This window comes from Nerophis ophidion, linkage group LG16 (assembly GCF_033978795.1).
Source record: "Nerophis ophidion isolate RoL-2023_Sa linkage group LG16, RoL_Noph_v1.0, whole genome shotgun sequence".
Taxonomy (NCBI): domain Eukaryota; kingdom Metazoa; phylum Chordata; class Actinopteri; order Syngnathiformes; family Syngnathidae; genus Nerophis; species Nerophis ophidion.
Window position 1 is genome coordinate 45072841 of NC_084626.1, and position 24055 is coordinate 45096895.

General features: G+C 41.8%; 1 protein-coding gene across 2 annotated transcripts in view; it reads right to left on the reverse strand.

Moving 5' to 3' along the window:
• LOC133535456 (paxillin-like) overlaps positions 1-24055 on the reverse strand; it is a 79400-nt gene that overhangs the window by 28370 nt on the left and 26975 nt on the right. The window contains exons 2-8 of one of the 2 annotated variants that reach the window (XM_061875305.1): positions 13477-13658; positions 13300-13385; positions 8081-8217; positions 7809-8004; positions 7621-7744; positions 4332-5660; positions 1-270 (exon numbers count right to left, since the gene is read on the reverse strand). In XM_061875305.1, the coding sequence (XP_061731289.1) occupies positions 1-270; positions 4332-5660; positions 7621-7744; positions 7809-8004; positions 8081-8217; positions 13300-13385; positions 13477-13658 (2324 nt within the window). The remainder of the gene's footprint in view (positions 271-4331; positions 5661-7620; positions 7745-7808; positions 8005-8080; positions 8218-13299; positions 13386-13476; positions 13659-24055) is intronic. The other variant, XM_061875306.1, reaches the window with a different exon arrangement.

The window sequence follows — 24055 nt, forward strand, 5'->3', positions numbered from 1 at the left end:
CTTATCCACAGGAGGGGGGGCCCTCTCCTCCCGTGTTCTCTGTGGATTCGACATCACGATGACGCCCTCCGTCAACCAATCGTCGGAGCGCTGCTTACGGCGCCGTTCCACCCGGCCGATTCCCAGCTTCCCCTGCAGCTCCTCGATGAGCTGATCTTGCGAGGCGCTTTTATTGACAATAATGGGTCCCATTTTACGCCGCACCGCCCCGTCCCGGTACATGGGGTGCACGTTGGCCGTCTCTTTGGTGCGGCGTATGACCGACTTCAGCTGCAGAGCAGACCATAGTCAAGGCCGGGGCTTTTAGCAGATATTCCGTGTTTTGGCTTCAAGCACAGGAGGGGCGATCAATAACACTCTTGCATCTTGCAGTTATCCAATCAAATTCTTTTTTTGCCACTCAAATCCACTCGCTGCAGGTAAGTCAGGCACGGCATGCCGGAGAGTCCAGACAATACAGATCCATCGCCAAATGCTTGCAAAGCAGCTCGCACGTGCCAAACGGGAACTGTACTTTGGTCGGAATCGTGCCTATCGTTCACGATCATTGTGAGAGAAAAGAACACACAAGTCTTTTTTAGGATGATAAAAGATGCTTAAATAAAAGAATTGGAAAGCCCTCTAGATCAGAGTCACCAACCTTTTTGAAACCAAGAGCTACTTCTTGGGTACTGATTAATGCGAAAGGGCTACCAGTTTGATACACACTTCAATAAATGGCCAGAAATAGCCAATTTGCTCAATTTACCTTTAATAAATAAATGTATGTATAAATAAAAAAATGGGTATTTCTGTCCGTCATTTCGCCGTACATTTTTTTTCCTTTTACATAAGGTTTTTTTGTAGAGAATAAATGATGAAAAAAACCACTTAATTGAACGGTTTAAAACAGTGGTCCCCAACCACCAGGCCGCGGGTGGCCCGACTGGTACCGGGCCGCAGAAAAAAAAATTATAAAAAAAAAAAAAAAAAAAAAAAATGTTTTAATTAAATCAACATAAAAACACAATATACACTTACAAATAGTGCACCAACCACAAAAAAACTCCCTTTTTCGTGACAAAAACGTCCATTTTTCATGACAAAGAAGGAAAAAAAAGAAAAAAAAAGGACACCCCCCCCGGGCCGCGGGACAAATTATTAAGCGTTGACCGGTCCGCGGATACAAAAAGGTTGGGGACCACTGGTTTAAAGGAGGAGAAAAACACCCCAAAAAATAAAATACAATTTTGAAACATAGTTTATCTTCAATTTCGACTCTTTAAAATTCAAAATTCAACCGAAAAAAATGGAGAGAAAAACTAGCTAAATTGAATCTTTTTGAAAAAAATAAAAAAAGAATTTATGGAACATCATGAGTAATTTTTCCTGATTAAGATTAATTTTTAAGTAGGTTAAAATCCAATCTGCACTTTGTTAGAATATATAACAAATTGGACCAAGCTATATTTCTAACAAAGACAAATCATTATTTCTTCTAGATTTTCCAGAACAAAAAATTTAAAAGAAATTCAACAGACTTTGAAATAAGATTTAAATTTGATGCTACAGATTTTCTAGATTTGCCAGAATCATTTTTTTTTTATTTTAATCATAAGTTTGAAGAAATATTTCACAGATATTCTTCGTCGAAAAAACAGAAGCTAAAATGAAGAATTGAATATAATTTATTTATTATTCTTTACAATAAAAAACAATAATTTACTTGAACATTGATTTAAATTGTTAGGAAAGAAGAGGAAGGAATTTAAAAGGTAAAAAGGTAAATATAATAAATATAAATATATATAGAAAGAGATAAATATTTTTATAAATATATTTCGACTCTTTAAAATTCAAAATTCAACCGAAAAAAAGAAGAGAAAAACTACCTATTTTGAATCTTTTTGAAAAAATTGAAAAAATAATTTATGGAACATCATTAGTCATTTTTCCTGATTAAGATTAATTTTAGAACTCTGATGACATGTTTTAAATATGTTAAAATCCAATCTGCATTTTGTTAGAATATATAACAAATTGGACCAAGCTATATTTCTAACAAAGACAAATAATTTTTTTGAATTTTAATCATAATAAGTTTGAAGAAATATTTCCCAAATATTCTTTGTTGAAAAAACAAAAGCTAAAATGAAGAATTAAATAAAAATGTATTTATTATTCTTTACAATAAAAATAATAAATTTACTTGAACATTGATTTAAATTGTCAGGAAAGAAGAGGAAGGAATTTAAAAAGTAAAAAGATATATGTGTTTAAAAATCCTAAAATCCTTTTTAAGGTTGTATTTTTTCTCTAAAATTGTCTTTCTGAAAGTTATAAGAAGCAAAGTAAAAAAATAAATGCATTTATTTAAACAAGTGAAGACCAAGTCTTTAAAATATTTTCTTGGATTTTCAAATTCCATTTGAGTTTTGTCTCTTAGAATTAAAAATGTCGAGCAAAGCGAGACCAGCTTGCTAGTAAATAAATACAATTTGAAAAATAGAGGCAGCTCACTGGTAAGTGCTGTTATTTGAGCTATTTTTAGAACAGGCCCGCGGGCGACTCATCTGGTCCTTACGGGCGACCTGGTGCCCGCGTTGGTGACCCCTGCTCTAGAACAACTTTTATATACACACCGCAATGTAGTAACAGACACCTTCATAACTATAAGTAATATGAACAATATACACACTGGAAGTATATATAATGTAGTAATAGAAGTTTTTTTTAACAGTGCATAAGTATGTCGAACGATAGGCAACATAAAAAAAGTGCAGTTCCCCTTTAAGAGTAAAGTGTGTTTTCGATGCTCAGGTTCCATCCATCCATCCATCCATCTTCTTCCGCTTATCCGAGGTCGGGCCGCGGGGGCAACAGCCTAAGCAGGGAAACCCAGACTTCCCTCTCCCCAGCCACTTCGTTTAGCTCTTCCCGGGGGATCCCGAGGCGTTCCCAGGCCAGCCGGGAGACATAGTCTTCCCAACGTGTCCTGGGTCTTCCCCGTGGCCTCCTACCGGTTGGACGGGCCCTAAACACCTCCCTAGGGAGGCGTTCGGGTGGCATCCTGACCAGATGCCCGAACCACCTCATCTGGCTCCTCTCGATGTGGGGGAGCAGCGGCTTTACTTTGAGTTCCTCCCGGATGGCAGAGCTTCTCACCCTATCTCTAAGGGAGAGACCCGCCACACGGCGGAGGAAACTCATTTCGGCCGCTTGTACCCGTGATCTTGTCCTTTTGGTCATGACCCAAAGCTCATGACCATAGGTGAGGATGGGAACGTAGATCGACCGGTAAATTGAGAGCTTTGCCTTCCGGCTCAGCTCCTTCTTCACCACAACGGATCGGTACAACGTCCGCATTACTGAAGACGCCGCACCGATCTGCCTGTCGATCTCACCATCCACTCTTCCCTCACTCGTGAACAAGACTCCTAGGTACTTGAACTCCTCCACTTGGGGCAGGGTCTCCTCCCCAACCCGGAGGTGGCACTCCACCCTTTTCCGGGCGAGAACCATGGAATCGGACTTGGAGGAGCTGATTCCCATTCCGGTCGCTTCACACTCGGCTGAAAACTGATCCAGTGAGAGCTGAAGATCCTGGTCGGATGAAGCCATCAGGACCACATCATCTGCAAAAAGCAGAGACCTAATCCTGCGGTCACCGAACCGGAACCCCTCAACGCCTTGACTGCGCCTAGAAATTCTGTCCATAAAAGTTATGAACAGAATGGGTGACAAAGGACAGCCTTGGCGGAGTCCAACCCTCACTGGAAACGTGTTCGACTTACTGCCGGCAATGCGGACCAAGCTCTGACACTGATCGTACAGGGAGCGGACCGCCACAATAAGACAGTCCGATACCCCATACTCTCTGAGCACTCCCCACAGGACTTCCCGAGGGACACGGTCGAATGCCTTCTCCAAGTCCACAAAGCACATGTAGACTGGTTGGGCAAACTCAGGTTCTTAGTTCTTCATAGAGAAACATACCAGGAAGTTTGAATCTCAAAGTCTGCATCATTGCGTCAACATCCCAGGTGAGCCCCGGGACCAACAAAACAACGTTGTCTCAGGCAAGTCAGGGCGTGCACAGACATCTTGTTAGCAATTCTTTCAGCACAAGAAGCAGATCTCTGCCTAAAAGCCTTTTGCGGTTCATATGCGGGCGACACACCATGCATCATACCACACCCATGTCACCTTCCCCAAAACTACACTCCCAAAATAAGCTTCTTTCAGGAGTTTGGACCGTAACCCCCACACAACATGGAAAGCCCACAAAAGGTCCAACAAATGCAACTTTAATGCCAGCTTATTTTGGGAGTGGAGGATGCCGTGTCTCCTACTTGGCCGCACGCAGATAAACGCTCAACGGCGGATGGCTGCTGGGTCGGCAGGTCCAGCGTCGCATCGGGTGTCCCCGGGCAGGTGGAGGGGGTGAAGCACTCATCCATCCAACTGGCTTCGGTCGTGGGTGTTAGGGTCCCCTCTCGGCTCACATCTGGGTAACTGCCATCGTCTTCGTCCCACGCTTTGTCCTCGTCACCGGGCGTGACGGGGGCGGGCTGTTGGGTGTCATCCGGTGCTAAAAGTTGATCCAGGGCATTATCCAGCAAAGGCTCCCGGCAGGGCCACGTCAAGTTCAGGATTTCACTCCGCTGCTTTTTAGTAGGAGGGGAAGAGGGGGTTTTTGATGACACGGCCGACAGTAAAATGGGGGAGTTTCTGGAACTACTAGGGTCTGCGACAGTGTAAGTCTTTTTGGTGACTATGGCAGGACTTTTGGGAGCTGGGCTTTCACTCTTCCGGATGGTTGCTGGACTTGGAAGTTTGGGAAGTACGAGTGGGTTCACGTTTTTAGGGCAAGTCTCTGGACTCGAGTCTCTGCGGACAGTCACAGGACTAGCAATCTTCGGAAGTGGACTTGGGAGTCTTTGAAATGACACTGGACTCGAGTCTCTGCGGACAGTCACAGGACTAGCAATCTTCGGAAGTGGACTTGGGAGTCTTTGAAATGACACTGGACTCTTAGGAACTGTTTCGGGACTAGAAGTAGTCACAGGACTTGCACTACTTGAAACCTGACCTGACAATATTGGAACGGTTACTGGGCTAGTTGACTTTGGCAATGTTTCTGGACTTGTTGTTGGTGGTATTGGACTTTTATTCTTTTCAAGTGTGTCTTGTCTATGACCTGCAGGTACTGGACTGGAACTTAGTTGAAAGACCGGGCTGGTACTTTTAGTTTTAAGAGTGGCAGTGGACTTTTTGGACACAATAAATGAACTTGGTGTCTTGGAAACATCCACTAAACAAGCACCAACTTGACTCGAGGCTTTACTAGTCGAGACTTCTTTGGCAGAGATACTGGGTTGCTTTGGGTTACTAGAAACACTGAGACTCTCCACACGCGAGATCTCAGAGGTGACATAGCCACTATTTGCCTTTCTGGATGAGGTAACCACAACCGGGGAAGCAGCTGAAAAGGTAGGGGTTGTGCAACCGTCTTCGTCGATGTGAAGTTCCAGCGGAACAGGGGTAGAGGAGGGTGTGGTGTGACTAGATGTTACATCAACATCCACGGATGAGTCATTACGGGTAATTGTGGACGGAGGGTCAAAGGGGACCACAGAGGGGTCTGGGGCTTCTTGGTTCATTGACAGCTGAGAGCCGGACTAGCAGGTGGAGTATGTACAAACAAACAAAGACGTACAAGGTGATAGAGAGAAGAGAGAAAGCAGGTGAAGTAGATTGAAATAAAAGGTTGGGTTGCTCTCAGCATACTTCAGTCTTCAACAATTCTATCATCTGAGAAATGGACATTGAAACAGTGCTGGTCTGACTTGGTAGGACATGTACAGTAAGTAGTGGACATAGAGAGATCGGAAAGCTTAAGAACAAGTGTATACATTTGATTATTTGCAATCCGGGGAGGTGAGATAGGGGGTTAGGCTAGGGTTGTAGTTGCCTGGAGGTGGTCTTTTAGAGCCCTTTTGAAGGAATATAGAGATGCACTTTCTTTTCCACCTGTTGGGAGTGCATTCCGTATTGATGCGGCATAGAAAGAGAATGAGTTAAGACCTTTGTTAACTCGGAATCTGGGTTTAACGTGGTTTGTGGAGCAGTATGAAGAAGAATGTTTGAATGTAGACACATAGAATCATCATACTGCTGTGATTATATGCATCAAGTGTTCATTCAAGGCTAAGGCAAAATATCCAGATATATATGGTGTATCGTGACATGGCCTAAAAATATCGAGATGTTAAAGGGGAACATTATCAGCAGACCTATGTAAGCGTCAATATATACCTTGATGGTGCAAAAAAAGACCATCTTTTTTTTAACCGATTTCCGAACTCTAAATGGGTGAATTTTGGCGAATTAAACGCCTTTCTGTTTATCGCGCTGGAGGCGATGACGTCAGAATGTGACGTCGCCGAGGTAACACACCCACCATTTTCATTTTCAACACATTACAAACACCGGGTCTCAGCTCTGTTATTTTCCGTTTTTTCGACTATTTTTTGGAACCTTGGAGACATCATGCCTCGACGGTGTGTTGTCGGAGGGTGTAACAACACTAACAGGGAGGGATTCAAGTTGCACCACTGGCCCCAAGATGCCAAAGTGTCTGCCGCCAGACCCCCATTGAATGTGCCAGAGTGTCTCCACATTTTACCGGCGATGCTAAGACAGGCATGGCACAGAGATGTATGGATAACCTGCAGATGCATTTGCAACGATAGTCAACGAAATCACAAAGGTGAGTTTTGTTGATGTTGACTGCCAAGTAATCGATGCTAACATGCTACACTAATCGATGCTAACATGCTATTTACCGGCGGTGCTAAAGAGATGTATGGATAACATGTAGATGCATTTGCAACTATATTACGTTTCCTTCCACCCACATTTAATGCGAAACAAACACTTACCGATCGACGGATTTAAGTTGCTCCAGTGTCAAAAGATGCGAAAGTCCTGATCGTTTGGTCCGCACATTTTACCCGCGATGCTAACGCAGCTATTCGGCCATGCTATGGCTATGAATAGCGTCAATAGCTTCAGTTTCTTCTTCAATACTTTCATACTCCAACCATCTGTTTCAATACATGCGTAATCTGTTGAATCGCTTAAGTCGCTGAAATCCGAGTTTGAATCCGAGCTAATGTCGCTATATCTTGCTGTGGTATTCCCATTGTTTGTTTACATTGGCGGCACTGTGTGACGTCACAGGGAAATGGATAGTGGTTTCGAAGATAGCGAAAATAAGGCACTTTAAAGCTTTATTTAGGGATATTCCGAAACCGGTAAAATTTTGAAAAAAACTTCAAAAAATACAACAAGCCACTGGGAACTGATTTTTATTGTTTTTAACCCTTTTGAAATTGTGATAATGTTCCCCTTTAATAAAAGGCCATATCGCCCAGCCCTATGGTATGCACACCATGCATTAGCTAATATGGTATTACTTGAAAACGTGCTTTCTCCCTCCCACTGGACGCTAATAAATGTTGTTTTTTGTTTTTTTTCCTGCAACTGCTTCTCCTTTCAAACCAAAGTCAGGACTGAAACGTTGCCACATGCATCACTTGGGTGGCACAAGCCCTGAAAAAGAGAAAAAGTACTCACATTGAAGTCGGACAAGGAGGCCATCAGCTCATCCAGCTCTCGAGTAGCAGAGGAAGCGGACATTCTTGCTTGTTGCTGTGCGGGCGCTTCCTCTTGTCCTTCCGAGACCACCAGGGGAGTCGGACTGTGGGAGGAATTGAACCGGTCACAACCGTGTCTCGTGGGGCCGTGACCGACGTCACACCTACATGGGGGAGGGCACCGAGCTCTCCAGCTCATCCAGAAGGCTCGCCACACTTGGTCGCGCGTCCTCCGGTCTTTGAGCTGCCGCGCTGCGTTTGGGCTTCTCCAAGTCCGGCGGCGAGGGCTTCGATGCCACAGACACGCCGTTTTCCTGAAAACTACGCACCACGGTACTGGCGGGGAGAGGCGGAGCTGCCTCCTCTGTCCAGGCAAACGTAAACAAATTGCATGTCAAAGTTTGGGGATCATGTCAAAGTGAGAGAGGTAATGGTCAGACCTTCTGTGGGGAAGGAAGGCGTGCTTTGCTGAACGGCGTTGAGCTCCAACAGGAGGCGGTCCAGTTCTGACAGATTGCTGCCCAGGGACATGTGGAGGGCAGGTGAAGACTCACTGCTCTTCTGCTTATTGGGGAAACTGCACAAGAAGAGACGTGATGAGTTTATATCAGTTTAACAACAATAGCAGGGTTTCCCGCAGCGCTTTGTTGTTGCCGCCTATGCTAAAGTCTTAAAGGGGAACATTATCAGCAGACCTATGCAAGCGTCAATATATACCTTGATGTTGCAGAAAAAAGACCATGTATTTTTCTAACCGATTTCCGAACTCTAAATGGGTGAATTTTGGCAAATTAAACGCCTTTCTGTTTATCGGTCTTTTAGCGATGACGTCAGAACGTGACGTCACCGAGGTAACACACCCGCCATTTTCATTTTCACATTACAAACACCGGGTCTCAGCTCTGTTATTTTCCGGGTTTTTTTTGACTATTTTTTGGAACCTTGGAGACATCATGCCTCGTCGGTGTGTTGTCGGAGGGTGTAACAACACTAACAGGGAGGGATTCAAGTTGCACCACTGGCAAGAAATCTGCCGCCAGACCCCCATTGAATGTACCAGAGTGTCTTCACATTTGACCGGCGTTGCTAAGACAGACATGGCACAGAGATGTATGGATAACCTGCAGATGCATTTGCAACGATAAAGTCAACGAAATCACAAAGGTGAGTTTTGTTGATGTTGTTGACTTATGTGATAATCAGACATATTTGGTCACGGCATGACTGCCAGCTAATCGATGCTAACATGCTATTTACGGTAGCTGTATGTACATTTGAAACTAGATACCCACATTTAATGCGAAACAAACACTTACCAATCGACAGATTTAAGTTGCTCCAGTGTCACAAGATGCGAAAGTCCTGATCGTTTGGTCCGCACATTTTACCGGCGATGCTAATAAGGCAGCCATGCTATGGGCCACTTCATTAGGCACACCCACGCTATGGCCGAATAGCGTCAATAGCTATTCGCTCAATAGCTTCAATTTCTTCTTCAATTTCGTTTTCGTTATCTGCCTCCATACTCCGACCATCTGTTTCAATACATGCGTAATCTGTTGAATCGCTTAAGCCGCTGAAATCCGAGTCTGAATCCGAGCTAATGTCGCTATATCTTGCTGTGGTAACCGCCATGTTGTTTGTATTGGCAGCCCTGTATGACGTCACAGGGAAATGGATAATGGTTTCGAAGATAGCGAAAATAAGGCACTTTAAAGCTTTATTTAGGGATATTCCGGGACCGGTAAAATTTAGAAAAAAACTTAAAAAAAATACAACAAGCCGGTGGGAACTGATTTGTATTGTTTTTAGCCCTTTTGAAATTGTGATAATGTTCACCTTTAACAAGCTTAGTTCTGCCTCTGCCTCTGTCAGTACATCTCTGCAGGACCCAGCGTTGTCCCGCCCACAGAACCATCTGATTGGTTACACGCAGAGCAGTAACAGCCAATCAGCAGTGCGTATTCAGAGCGCATGTAGTCAGTGCTCACGGCAGAGACAGGCAGAGAGGAGCGACGATGTGGTGAGCAGACAGGTATTTAGCAGGTGAGCATAAGGCAGCGGACTCTCCCCAAATTATAACAAACACCTCCCAGTCCACTACTAGTAACATCATTATGAGCCCGTTGACCTTCTAGAAACATAAGCGGCAACTCAGCTCGCTCGCAGTCTAATTAGCATAGAATAGAATGGACTTTATTGTCATTATATGTGCATATAACGAGATTAAAGACTCCAACTTAAGGTGCAGTAGTGGGAACAAATATGGGGTAAAATAGATTACACAAGAGGTAATAAAGGACAAAACGAACAATTGAAATAAACAGACTATTATCCAATAAAAATAATAAGCAATCCTGTACAATATACAAAACACTATAGAACAGGGGTCGGGAACATTTTTGGCTGAGAGAGCCAAGAAGCCAAATATTTAAAAATGTATTTCCGCAACAGCCATGTCATATTTTTTTTAACATTAAAAACAACTAAACGCGGCATTTTTAAGTAAGACCAACATTTGTAGAGTAAAATAGGTCTCTTATTCTTTTTAATAACATTGTTATTCTGAAGCTAACTGTGGAGGGGGGCGTGGCCTGTGGGCCTGCAGCGAAGTAGGGTGTTGCCAGGACCGGCCTCGAAATCAGCGACAGGTGCGTAGACGGCCCACCTGGGCCTTGTTATTTAATCATCTGTTGCAATGTTATAAGCAGCAGCCAGGAGGAGAGACGGGGTTGAGGCTGGAGCCAGAGCGTGAGCGAGAACGAAAGAGAAAAAGACAATTGCTGGAAAGCAACTTAGAGACTTATTGAATAGGCACTTATTGAATAATAAAACAATATTGTAACCCTAAAACAGGCTCTCGTGTTGGTGCTTGGTGGTCTTAAGAACCCCCGGAAGGGCAAGACCCACACTAACCAACAATAAATAAATTACTTCATACCATTAACGCAATTTCTTGAACATAAAAATGCATGAGAATGTTTTATATTTTGAAAGTTTTTTGACACTGTGAATACAAGTGGAACTATTCATTACTTATTATGTTAAGCAATGTCAGTTCAGATTTATCCAAGAGCCAGATGCAGTCATCAAAAGAGCCACATCTGGCCCGCGAGCCATAGGTTCCCTACCCCTGCAATAGAAATACAAAATACTGTAAAATATACAGAACAAGACAAGACTACCGAAGTAATAAATAACAATCAGTGTCGGACGTATTGCACCCGAAGGATAGTATTGCACAGTAGAGTATTACGGCTTGGATATTGTATAGGGGTGAACTATTATTATTATAGGTTAGAGTTCAACATGGTGGTAATTAGCTTTTAGCGTAACGTTAGCTCATTGTGCGTGTGTGTTTGTTACGTACAGCAAAGCCCAGTCTGTCTGAGAGAAAGACAAGCATTATTGACCTACAGAAAACAACTGAGTTATTTCACTTTACCTTTTTCTGTGTTGATTGAGCTATGTTGAAGCAGCAAAAAAAACGACACCATGTTAAATGAAGAGTTTCCTGAAGCTGTCTCTGATAGCTGATATAATACTGTAACTGCATCATAAAGCCTACATAAACTGCATGGTGTTCAGGAATGAATAGTCTCTCCTATTGCTATTGTACTATTTTTTTCAGCGATAGTTACATTAATCATTAGTAATGTAGCAGCCTGGTTTTGAATGGCAGGGTCCCTGCTATCACATGTTGATAAAAATACAGCATTCACATAATGAAAATCCACAACAGGCTTCCTAAATGCTGTACTAAATTAAACATGAGTTGAGCATATGTTAGCATGTGGCGTAATAATGACCTACTTAGTATCTCAGGTAACTAGGACTGTTTTGTTTTTACTTTACGGAAAAAATATCGAGATATATATATCGTATATCGCCATTCAGCAAATGGAGCGGAAAACACAAACAAAAATTGTAGGCTTTTTCACGCGACGAAGCCGGCCTACTTCACCACAGTCTGTAGTCTATTGCCCCCCCCCAGGCTGTGGTGGCAGCGACGAGGTGGAGACGTGATGGCGACAGGCCGAGTTACACTGATCCTTACACCCACCCACCCCCTTCCCCGGTCTGTCCGCCGGAGAGACACCACCTTAACTCACAAGTTTTCTGGGGGAAACACTGAACATGTATCATAAACAAAGACACTACCATTTGCGACCATACTAATTCATGGTACCTGCAATTCTATACCGGTACTGTGTGTGTTCTTGTGTCAACAAATATCACATTTTTAAATAATAAAATCTCTTGAACTAATAACTGTACTGTCTGCTTTTTGTATCTTGATTTCCTACACTTCTGATTGATTTGCAAGTATTACATCGTCGACTGTGCATGGCAGTTGCAATTCCAATACGTTCGGTGGCAGTAGCCTATAGGCTACGGTGTATTGCCAAATCCGGGAGTAGTCTTTGCCATTAAGTCGAATCTAGTCTTTTGTTGCACTCAACAAAGTATCCATACTACAAGTATTGTGCTTATTCCTTCGAGGTTGTAGTTTACATTACCAAATTCGGAGGTGTTGAAATCGCCATGTAAAATTGCTATTGCTAATCCGTAGCAAATCCAATCAGCAGTGAGCTTGCACACTTACCTTACTTTACGTTGGAGTGTTTTCTATCAGGCATACTTGTTTTGTTGCCATGGAAAATTGCAACGTTGCCTGGAGGCAGTTTGACCGAGTCTGCTCTGTGCTTGTTTGCCCACCAAGTGTTTGAGCCCAACAAGTCTGCAACCGGATGTGAGGTCAGGTGCAACAAAAGGTATCGAAATATGGCACCGTACTGAGTTTTCCGTGAATGGATACCCTGTAGTACCGATGTAAAAGTACCAAATTCGGTACTTTGAACTTTCAGGCAGATTTTGAGTCTTCAGACTTATTTTCATTTATGGTGAGAGACTTTAGTCACTACTGATGTAGACAGCTATCCATATTTAAGAGTTATTTCTTTATATTCATAGTCATATTTGAAATAACTAGTGTTTTCCATTTGTACTCTGTCTATTTTATAATCTCATGTCTATGGTACACTGCAAGTTAACCTTGGCTTTAGGAATGTAAGGAGTAGCAATAATCCCTTTTTATTTTTTCCTGTGCCCAGCTAAGGAGGACAATAGACATGTGTTGTCGTTCCAGTGGGTGGGGGCGAGGGAGATATTGAAGAAGACAGCGCTTCCGAAAGGTTTTCAGATCAACTAGGTGACGCGATTTGAATGTGTTGTTTTTAGGTTGGTCTCTCCAAAGCTTTGGATTAAATTGCAAAATACCTATTCTATTACCGGGCGGTATAGCTCGGTTGGTAGAGTGGCCGTGCCAGTAACTTGAGGGTTCCAAGTTCGATCCCCACTTCTGCCAAACTAGTCACTGCCGTTGTGTCCTTGGGCAAGACACTTTACCCACCTGCCCACAGTGCCACCCACACTGGTTTGAATGTAACTTAGATATTGGGTTTCACTATGTTAAGTGCTTTGAGTCACTAGAGAAAAGCGCTCTATAAATATAATTCACTGAATTCACTATTCTGTTCTGGGTGAACATTTAAACTCAGCTTATGTGTCATCAAAAGAATTTGGGATTGACCAGTAACTTAATTCCTTTGGAGGAACATCTGGTCCAAACGCAACACTACACAAAGTAACATTCTACCTGTAAACGTGGTCTTCTTCTCCAGGGGATTGACCTGGGTTGCTGGTTTCTCTTGACTGAAAAATTCTCTTTTCCGAGCTGAACAACTGAGGAGAGAAAGTTGGCGTTTGAAATGTGACCTCCTGTTCAAATGAAAGTGCAATGTTACTTTTATGAAAAAGGTACAAGAGCGTTTACTTCTGTTTCCTGTGCGCCGTTGAGTGTTTTCTCGGAGGGAATGGGTGGGCCTTGTGGTGAGAAGCAGATGTCTTGCTGGGTCTGAATGCCAACCGGGAGCGAGTAGCCCGGCTCCTCGGACAGGAAGAGTGGACGCTTGGAAGTGTGGGACGTCGAGGACTCGAGGTCCGCCAACAAAGCATCTATGGAAACAAAGAAAGGCCATTTGAGAAGATGTTTGTGACCCGTTCTTTCTCAACGAGAAAAACAGAGATGCAGAAATCTCCGTCAAGCCAGACGTTGATCTTCATCACCCCCCAAAAAGAATTGTAAATTCCGGACTATAACCCGCTACTTTTTTTTCTACGCTTTGAACCCTGCGGCTTATAAGACGGTGCTGCAAAGTTATGGCTTTTCTTCGCTGACGGCCATAATGCAAATACCGTATTTCCTTGAATTGTATAGTATGCGCCTGACTAGAATTAATGCCGGGTCAAACTCGTATCACAAAATATTTAGCACATACTTAGCATTACCGCCGGCTCAGGATTAACGCCGGGTCAAACTCGTTTCGCAAAATATTATTTATCTTAGCGCATGACTAGAATTTCCGCCCGGTCAAACTCGTTTCGCCAAATAATTAGCATATGCCTAGAATTTCCACCGGGTCAAACTCGTCACGTCACGAGTGACATTTCACCTGTCATCATTTTCAAAATGGAGGAGGCTGATTTCAATAATTTGAAATCGCATAAAGGGAAGAAGATTAAGAGCTATTCAGTAGGATTTAAGGTCCAAGCTGTTCAATATGCTAAAAAAAACAGTAAGCAGCTATGTATTATTAATATACCGTAGCTGCGTGTGTCAAATATGAGTCATTAAATGACTCCCGCCTCCTGGTGGTAGAGAGGGCTAGTGATCCTTCTTGCGACTACTCGGCTGCAGAAGAAGTGACAACAAGCAGCGATTGTTTATTTCTTCCTCTCGCTTGCACTTTTAACATGGAGGATTACATATCTAAAATAAAACAGTTTTCCAAACTGGACTTTCAATCGAAGCAGGAGGTAATAAAGGAAGATCTCCATCGAGACAGAGAGACTTTTAAAACTGAACAAAGATAAGGAAGACTTCTATAAACAAGTTATCGATGCTTTTGATCAGGAGTAATAAGGAATACGTTTTTCAACTTGTTTAAGTCGGGGTCCACGTTAAACAATTCATGGTTAACATAACAGCTGTTTCTAAAGGAATGGGGGGTATGTAAACAGCCATTGTTTTCGGCCACATTAAAACAAAAGAAAAAGATGCCTCGGGCTTGGACTGGTCCTGGATCGAGCTTGGAACAAAATAGATAACCCCTCCCGTCACCTCCCAACGTACACAATGGAACTTTACAAGCCGTTTGGCTTGGTGCAACGAAGACAGCCTCTTGTCTGTTCACTGGGAACTCAGAGAACGGAAAGTTTTTTTGATAATTTACGGACATTTTTTCTGACACATACAGTACTTGTTAAATAAAACATCTAATATTTTAATGTTGGTTGTTGTGGTGGTAGTTGGTTAAAAAAGTTTGAGAACCGCTGTTTTAGTGCTTTCAACCGGAAGTAGAAGTGCTGTTCCGTCTTCCAGCCGTCCATAACATTTTAACTCAAATGGATTCTCCATTCATCTCTTAAAGCAATGTTTGTAAGTTCTACACTATAACTAAAACTGTTTACACTTACTAAAGCCTCCCATGTGTGAGTGTTTTCATGCATATTTGTACGTGCTATCGTAATGCAATCAAGCTAGAATTGTTAGCATTAGCTGATATGATACGTTTGGCTGATTGGAGAGCTAGCTTCAGCGGCTGGCGGGTCCATGACCATGACTTCTGTTTTGTTTGATCAGCCGTTTTACTGCTGTGTTTGGAAATACACATTTACAGAATCTGTATGTGTAAATAACTCATTTTGCAACGCATATGTCCGCGGCTTATAGTCCAGTGCGGATAATACATGGAAAAACATTTTTTTTTTGCTGCAATTTAGTGGGTGTGGCTTATATACTGGTGGGCTCCAAAGTCCGGAAAATATGGTGATGACTTTGGTGTTAATAATACTTCTTTCTGTCACCTTTTCCTGTTCTGTGCTTTTATTTTTAAATCCGCTTCCTGTTTTGGCCTTATTTTAATGCAGCACATTTGCTCCCGTGTGTAGTTGTTCGTCAGTAGTCTTTACAGGTCTGTGGAGACTACTTGGTCCATTGTTCTACCTCCGCCGGTGTTTCCTTCCCGCCTGGACGTTGCGGCACATTCCATGCATCCCACTTGCTGCTCTGTTTTCTTCGTTTTTAGCACATACCGTATTTCCTTGAATTGCCGCCGGGGCGCTAATTAATTTAAAACCTCTTCTAACTCCGGCAATTACCAAAGGCATGCCGTAAAAATTTGAGTGTGATGTAAGGATATCATCATGAAAAGCACATTTACTGATAAATGAAGTCCATGCGCAGCTCCTTCTGATCAAAAGCTTCGATAACTTGTTTATAGAAGTCTTCCTTATCTTTCTTCAGTTTTAAAAGTCTCTCTGTCTCGATGGAGATCTTCCTTTATTACCTCCTGCTTCGATTGAAGGTCCGGTTTAGAAAACTGCTATCAGACCGCTGCTATCAGTTAGCTCGGCTCCTCAAGTGCGGGCGACGACAGAATTACCTTCGGACAACTCGCCCTCCCGTTCTGCTCCCTGGGTGATCTCTTTATCCCACCGCTGCCCCCATGAAGTGTTATTGTATAAATAATACACTGGGTATTTAGGACTGGAACATGCTTTATTTCAGCTCAGGTGTTTACATAGCCAGCATAGGAGTAGTGGTGTTACATCCTTAAAGGTCCGTCGTGCGCCCTCCGCGTCAAATCCGTACCCAGCACATATCACGTCACTCGTTGTCACTTCTTCTGCAGCCGAGTAGTCGCAAGAAGGATCACTAGCGCCCTCTACCACCAGGAGGCGGGAGTCATTTAATGACTCATATTTGACACACGCAGCTACGGTATATTAATAAAACAAAGCTGCTTACTGTTCTTTTTAGCATATTCAATAGCTTGGACCTTAAATCCTACTGAATAGCTCTTAATCTTCTTCTTATGTTGGATTCACTATGGACTGGACTCTCACTATTATGTTAGATCCACTATGGACTGGACTCTCACTATTATGTTAGATTCACTATGGACTGGACTCTCACACTATTATGTTAGATCCACTATGGACTGGACTCTCACTTTTATGTTAGATCCACTATGGACTGGACTCTCACTTTTATGTTAGATCCACTATGGACTGGACTCTCACTTTTATGTTAGATCCACTGTGGACTGGACTCTCACACTGTTATGTTAGATCCACTATGGACTGGACTCTCACACTATTATGTTAGATCCACTATGGACTGGACTCTCACACTATTATGTTAGATCCACTATGGACTGGACTCACACTACTATGTTAGCTCCACCATGGACTGGACTCTCACTATTATGTTAGATCCACTATGGACTGGACTCCCACACTATTATGTTAGATCCACTACGGACTGGACTCTCACACTATTATGTTAGATCCACTATGGACTGGACTCTCACTATTATGTTAGATCCACTATGGACTGGACTCTCACACTATTATGTTGGATCCACTATGGACTGGACTCTCACACTATTATGTTAGATCCACTATGGACTGGACTCTCACACTATTATGTTAGATCCACTATGGACTGGACTCTCACTATTATGTTAGATTCACTATGGACTGGACTCTCACACTATTATGTTAGATCCACTATGGACTGGGCTCTCACTTTTATGTTAGATCCACTATGGACTGGACTCTCACTTTTATGTTAGATCCACTGTGGACTGGACTCTCACACTGTTATGTTAGATCCACTATGGACTGGACTCTCACACTATTATGTTAGATCCACTATGGACTGGACTCTCACACTATTATGTTAGATCCACTATGGACTGGACTCTCACTATTATGTTAGATCCACTACGGACTGGACTCTCACTATTATGTTAGACCCACTATGGACTGGACTCTCACTATTATGTTAGACCCACTATGGACTGGACTCAAACACTAATATGTTATGGGGGGTAGCACAAATAAACACTTAAATATCTGCTTATTCATCAATCTAAAAAAATATAATATTCAAAAACAGTTGCCTGACAAGACTATTATATGTTTATATTCATATATATATTCACTGTTACATGTGGCCCTCAATAACAATGAGTTTGACACACCTGGTTTAATGAGTGTAACTAATAGAAATGTACTGTATTTTTCGGAAGATAAGTAACAGTTTTTTTCATAGTTTGGCCGAGGGTGTGACTTATACTCAGGAGCGACTTATGTGTGAAATTATTAACACATTACCGTAAAATATCAAATATTATTTAGCTCATTCACGTAAGAGAGTAGAAGTATAAGATTTCATGGGATTTATGGATTAGGGGTGACAGATTGTTTGGTAACGGTATAACATGTTCTATATCAGGGGTCACCAACACGGTGCCCGCGGGCACCAGGTCGCCCGTAAGGACCAGATGAGTCGCCCGCTGGCCTGTTCTCAAAATAGCTCAAATAGCAGCACTTACCAGTGAGCTGCCTCTATTTTTTAAATTGTATTTATTTACTAGCAAGCTGGTCTCGCTTTGCTTGACATTTTTAATTCTAAGAGAGACAAAACTCAAATAGAAGTTGAAAATCCAAGAAAATATTTTAAAGACTTGGTATTCACTTGTTTAAATAAATTCATTTATTTTTTTCATTTGCTTCTTATAACTTTCAGAAAGACAATTTTAGGGAAAAAATACAACCTTAAAAATGATTTCAGGATTTTTAAACACATATACCTTTTTACCTTTTAAATTCCTTCCTCTTCTTTCCTGACAATTTAAATCAATGTTCAGGTAAATATATTTTTTTATTGTAAAGAATAATACATTTTTTTAAATTTAATTCTTCATTTTAGCTTCTGTTTTTTCCATGCAGAATATTTGTGAAATATTTTTTCAACCTATTTTGATTAAAATTCCCCAAAAATATTTGTGTTAGATATATAGCTTGGTCCAATTTGTTATATATTCCAACAAACTGCAGATTAGATTTTAACCTATTTAAAACATGGCATCAAAATTCTAAAATTAATATTTATCAGGAAAAAATTACTAATGATGTTCCATAAATTATTTTTAAACTTTTTTCAAAAAGTTTCAAATTAGCTAGTTTTTCTGCACTTTTTTTCGGTTGAATTTTAAAGAGTCGAAATATATTTATAAAAATATTTATCTGTTTCTATATATATTTATTGGGAGAAATCATTAAGATGATCAGGTTTTTACAAAGATAAATATCATTTACTATTAATAATAAAATAGAGTTACAGGTAAATTGAGCAAATTGGTTATTTCTGGTAATTTATTTAAGTGTGTATCAAACTGGTAGCCCTTCTCATTAATCAGTACCCAAGAAGTAGCTCTTGTTTCAAAAAGGTTGGTGACTCCTGTTCTATGATATGTTATGTTAACATAGTAGGCACCTTCTCAGTTGGTTATTTATGCCTCATATAAAGTACACTTATTCAGCCTGTTGTTCACTATTCTTTATTTGTTTTAAATTGCCTTTCAAATGTCTATTCTTGGTGTTGGGTTTTATCAAACAAATTTCCCCCAAAAATGCGACTTATATATGTGTTTTTCCTTCTTTATTATGCATTTTCGGCAGGTGCGACTTATACTCCGGAGCGACTTATACTCCGGAAAATACTGTACCTGTATATGACCAGACCACATGAAATGCTCGGACTACTGAAATAATCAATTCTCAGACAAAACACGACTCACCTTGCCTTACACAAGACCAAACACTTGACAGTGTGAACATTAGTCAACATGATGTTGGAACAGCTCAATCATTTCTACTGTCATGGCCACACCTTCAGTTACTCATTGACCCCCATCTGACTCAAGTATGTCATGTCCCCATTACTCTACAAGCTGCATTTTTCTCTCTATATATTGAATAGGTGAGGACATCACAAGTTTTTTAAGCACTAGTGAGAACCACACTTAGGAAACCTACAATAGAGCCCAAAAGACAATTCCAATTCAACCTAACAGACATGAAGCGGGGACGTACCTCGCATAAACACACAACGTTTAGAGCACTGTTGTCGAACTCGGGGCCAACATTTGATTTTAAACACTGCAACAACTGAAATCTAAGTAAGATGAAATATCTCAAATCAGAGTGATATTTGCTTATTTTCTGTCTGATAAGATCATTCTTCTCACTAAGCAGAGTTTATGTTACAGTGATTTACTTGTTTTAAGGGTTTTTGTCAGAGTTAGTTGGTGACGAACCCCAAGATGCAGAGGAGGTAGGCATTTTGGCACTATACATTTTACCCTAAATTATCTTTTTTACAGTTTGTACAATTCGATGGATATTTAAATATTTATTTTTATTTGAACAAAAACAATGTTTGGAAAGCATCATAATATACTTGTTGCAATATAGGGTGATATTAAAGTTGAAAACATATGCGATTTCATGCATTACATATATTTTTTTCGGTCAGAATTGAAAGAACGAATACATTTAAGAAGAAAAGAAAGGGGATTTTATTGACATATTATTTTCCAGGCGTCCGCGGGCCAGGCACTGCAAAAAGTCAGTGTTCAAAAACAAGAAAAGAATAAAAAAATAGGGGTATTTTATTGGAACTAAGCCAAATGATCTGCCAGTAGAACAAGAAAATTCGGCTTGTCAAGACTTTCCAAAACAAGTAAAATTAGCTAACCTCATTGGACCCAAAAAATACCTTAAAATAAGTATATTCTCACAAATAACAAGTGCACTTTTCTTGGTAGGAAAACAATGCTCAATATGTTGAAAAATATTCTTAAATGAAGTAAATGCTAGTGCCATTATCTTGACATCATGAATTTTTTTTCATGCTTGAAGTCAGACAAAAACGCTGCATTGACATGACACGACAGGTGGCAACGACACGACAATAATCCAGCCCTGACTGGAGGAGAAAACAGGTCTAAATAGGAGCGGGCTGATTGACACCAGGTGTGGCCAGGTGCCAATCAGCCGCTGCTTAGGGGACACAGCACTCAGGGAGACAAACCGGAAACTGAACCAAAATAAGAGTGCTGACAGGATATACTACACACACACAGAGGAAAAATGAAAACACAACTAAACTGTCAGGGGCAAACCTGATAGTTTTGGTCCTAAATGATCTCAGTAAGATAATACAGCTGGTTGCTGAGACTTGATGACCTCTATTGAGTCAAATATGCTTGAAACTAGAATATCAACTAATGCAAAGCTGGGTCATTAACACGAGTGTTAATGACTATTTTTTTAAAGTAATAATTTCTGACTTCAAGCATGAAAAAAAATTCATGATGTCAAGATAATGGCACTAGCATTTGCTTCATTTAAGAATATTTTTCAACACATTGAGCATTTTTTTCCTACCAAGAAAAGTGCACTTGTTATTGGTGAGAATATACTTATTTTAAGGTATTTTTGGGTCCATTGAGGTTTGCTTATTTTACCTGTTTTGGAAAGTCTTGACAAGCCGAATTTTCTTGTTCTACTGGCAGATCATTTTGCTTATTTCAAATAAAATACCCCTATTTTTTTATTCTTTTTGCAGTGCCTGGCCCGCGGACGCCTGGAAAATAATATGTCAATAAAATCCCTTTTCTTTTCTTCTTAAATGTACTCGTTCTTTCAATTCTGACCGAAAAAAATATAAGTAATGCATGAAATTGCATATGTTTTTCAACTTTAATATCACCCTATATTTTAACAAGTATATTCTCATGCTTTCCAAACATTGTTTTTGTTCAAATAAAAATAAATATTTAAATATACATCAAATTGTACAAACTGTAAAAAAGATCATTTAGGGTAAAATAAATAGTGTTTTACACGATATGACTGTAGATTGAAAATAACACCACAGTTTTTCCACGGTAACATTATGTCAACTGTAATGTTTTTTGTTTTTTTTACTGTAAAATCTACGGTTGCTGTATTACTGTGAAGGAAAAAAACAGTACCACATTCTTTTGTTATCGAAAAAAACTGGCCGCTGTGTTGCCAGAATAAAAAACAAACAGTGGTACTGTTTTTTTCATTTTTTTAATTTTTTTTTATATTAAGGATCCACATAAGTCTACACCGCAGTGGAGAATATTCTTCCTGGCAAAAAACATCACAAAATCACAAAACAAAGGATGACAATACAGTACAACATGATAAAATAATAAAATGTAATACAAAAATAGCAACAACAAAGAGCCAAAAAAAAATAAGTTATGGCTGGAGACGATTTGTACTCAGTAGAAGAGGATGCAAAAGTAAAGGTTGCCGGCCCCCTGCTGAGAAAAGAGCAGTCCTCTACCTGGCAATGACTCTCCCAACTTCAAGCAATGGAAAGACTAAACATTTATTACCGGTCCTTGTTGCCATGGTTACCCCAGACTGGCTTTAACCATCTTTCCCATAAAACTTTAAACAATCGCTGTCCGCTCTTCTCCACTAGCTGCGAGTGGCATGAACGCCGGTCTTTAAATACCAACGGCGAGACGGAGACTGTAACATTAGGAAGGACCTGGAAACCAACGCTTAGAATAGCAGTCAGTAAAAGTAGAGGCTGAGGAGACGCAGAACCAGAGCCACGGATGATCCACTTGGACCAAGTTAGCATTAGCATGGAGAGCATGGCTAACATGCCAGTGGACCAGGTTGCACACCGCAGATTCCACTCAGGACACCGAAGACCTCGCTGAAACATTGGCCAGTCTTTCATTATGGATCATGAACTGACATCTCAGGGAGTGAAAAAAACCAGCTTGGAAGGTATATTATTTCAAGTTTCTAGTTTATTCACAAAACCATCCATTCATACATCTTTTTCCGCTTATCCGAGGTCGGGTCGCGGGGGCAGCAGCCTAAGCAGGGAAGCCCAGACTTTCCTCTCCCCAGCCACTTCATACATCTCTTCCCAGGGGATCCCGAGGCGTTCCCAGGCCATCCGGGAGACATACATGTAGTCTTCCCATTGTGTCTTGGGTCTTCCCCGTGGCCTCCTACCGGTCGGACGTGCCCGAAACACCTCCCTTGGGAGTCGTTCTGCTAGCATTCTGACCAGATACCTGAACCATCTCACCTGGCTCCTCTCCATGTGGAGGAGCAGCGGATTTACTTTGAGTTCCTCCCGGATGACAGACCTTCTCACCCTATCTCTAAGGGAGAGACCCACCACCCGGCGGAGGAAACTCATTTCGGCCGCTCGTACCCATGATCTTGTCCTTTCGGTCATAACCCAAAGCTCATGACCATAGTTGAGGATGGGAATGTAGATCGACCAGTAAATTGAGAGCTTTGCCTTCCGGCTCAGCTCCTTCTTCACCACAACGGATCGATACAACGTCCGTATTACTGAAGACGCCGCACCGATCCGCCTGTCGACCTCACTCGTGAACAAGACGACGAGGTACTTGAACTCCTCCACTTGGGGCAGGGTCTCCTCCCCAACCCGGAGATGGCACTCCACCCTTTTTCGGGCGAGAACCAGGGACTCGGACTTAGAGGTGCTGATTCTCATTCCGGTCGCTCCACACTCGGCTGCGAACCGATCCAGTGAGAGTTGAAGATCCCGGCCAGATGAAGGCATCAGGACCACATCGTCTGCAAAAAGCACAGACCTAATCCTGCAGCCACCAAACCGGATCCGCTCAACGCCTTGACTGCTCCTAGAAATTCTGTGCATAAAAGTTCTGAACAGAATTGGTGACAAAGGGCAGCCTTGGCGGAGTCAGACCCTCACTGGAAACGTGTCCGACTTACTGCCGGCGATGCGGACCAAGGTCTGACACTGATCATACAGGGAGCAGTCCGATACCCCATAATCTCTGAGCACTCCCCACAGGACTTCACAATACCATATCCCGATTACAACAGTGGTAAATATCCATTTAAGGATGGTGGTAAGTGAAAGGGTCCCCCAGATAAGCTAGAAGAAGCTTTTGGCAGGTGGTCCAGAGGCTTAGTATATTCATGGAATGCTGACACATGGTGGTAAGCACAAAAATGCGATATGGCAAACACAAAATAGGACCACCAAAGCAAGCATACACATTAGGGGTATAACGGTACGTACATTTTTTATTGAACTGTTTCAGTACGGGGGTTTCGGTTCGGTTCCGGAGGTGTACCGAACGAGTTTCCACACGGACATGTAGCGCACCGCAGGTTGTGTAAACAATGCACACGGCATGCTAGCAGCGACTGGGCTAGGACAACATGCAAAAGCCAGAGCAGGAAGACCCTCCTGCCTCGTTAACATCTCCCGTTTGGGAACACTTCGGCTTCGCGGTGCGATACAACAACGGAGGACGGAGGTCGGAGGTTTGCCGACTTTGTTCAGCAGCAGTAGGGTATGCTTCTGCCAAGACGTCAAACATGCTAACCCCTTTAAAGCGGCACCACCCCCCAAGTCAAGCTCGCTTTAAGGA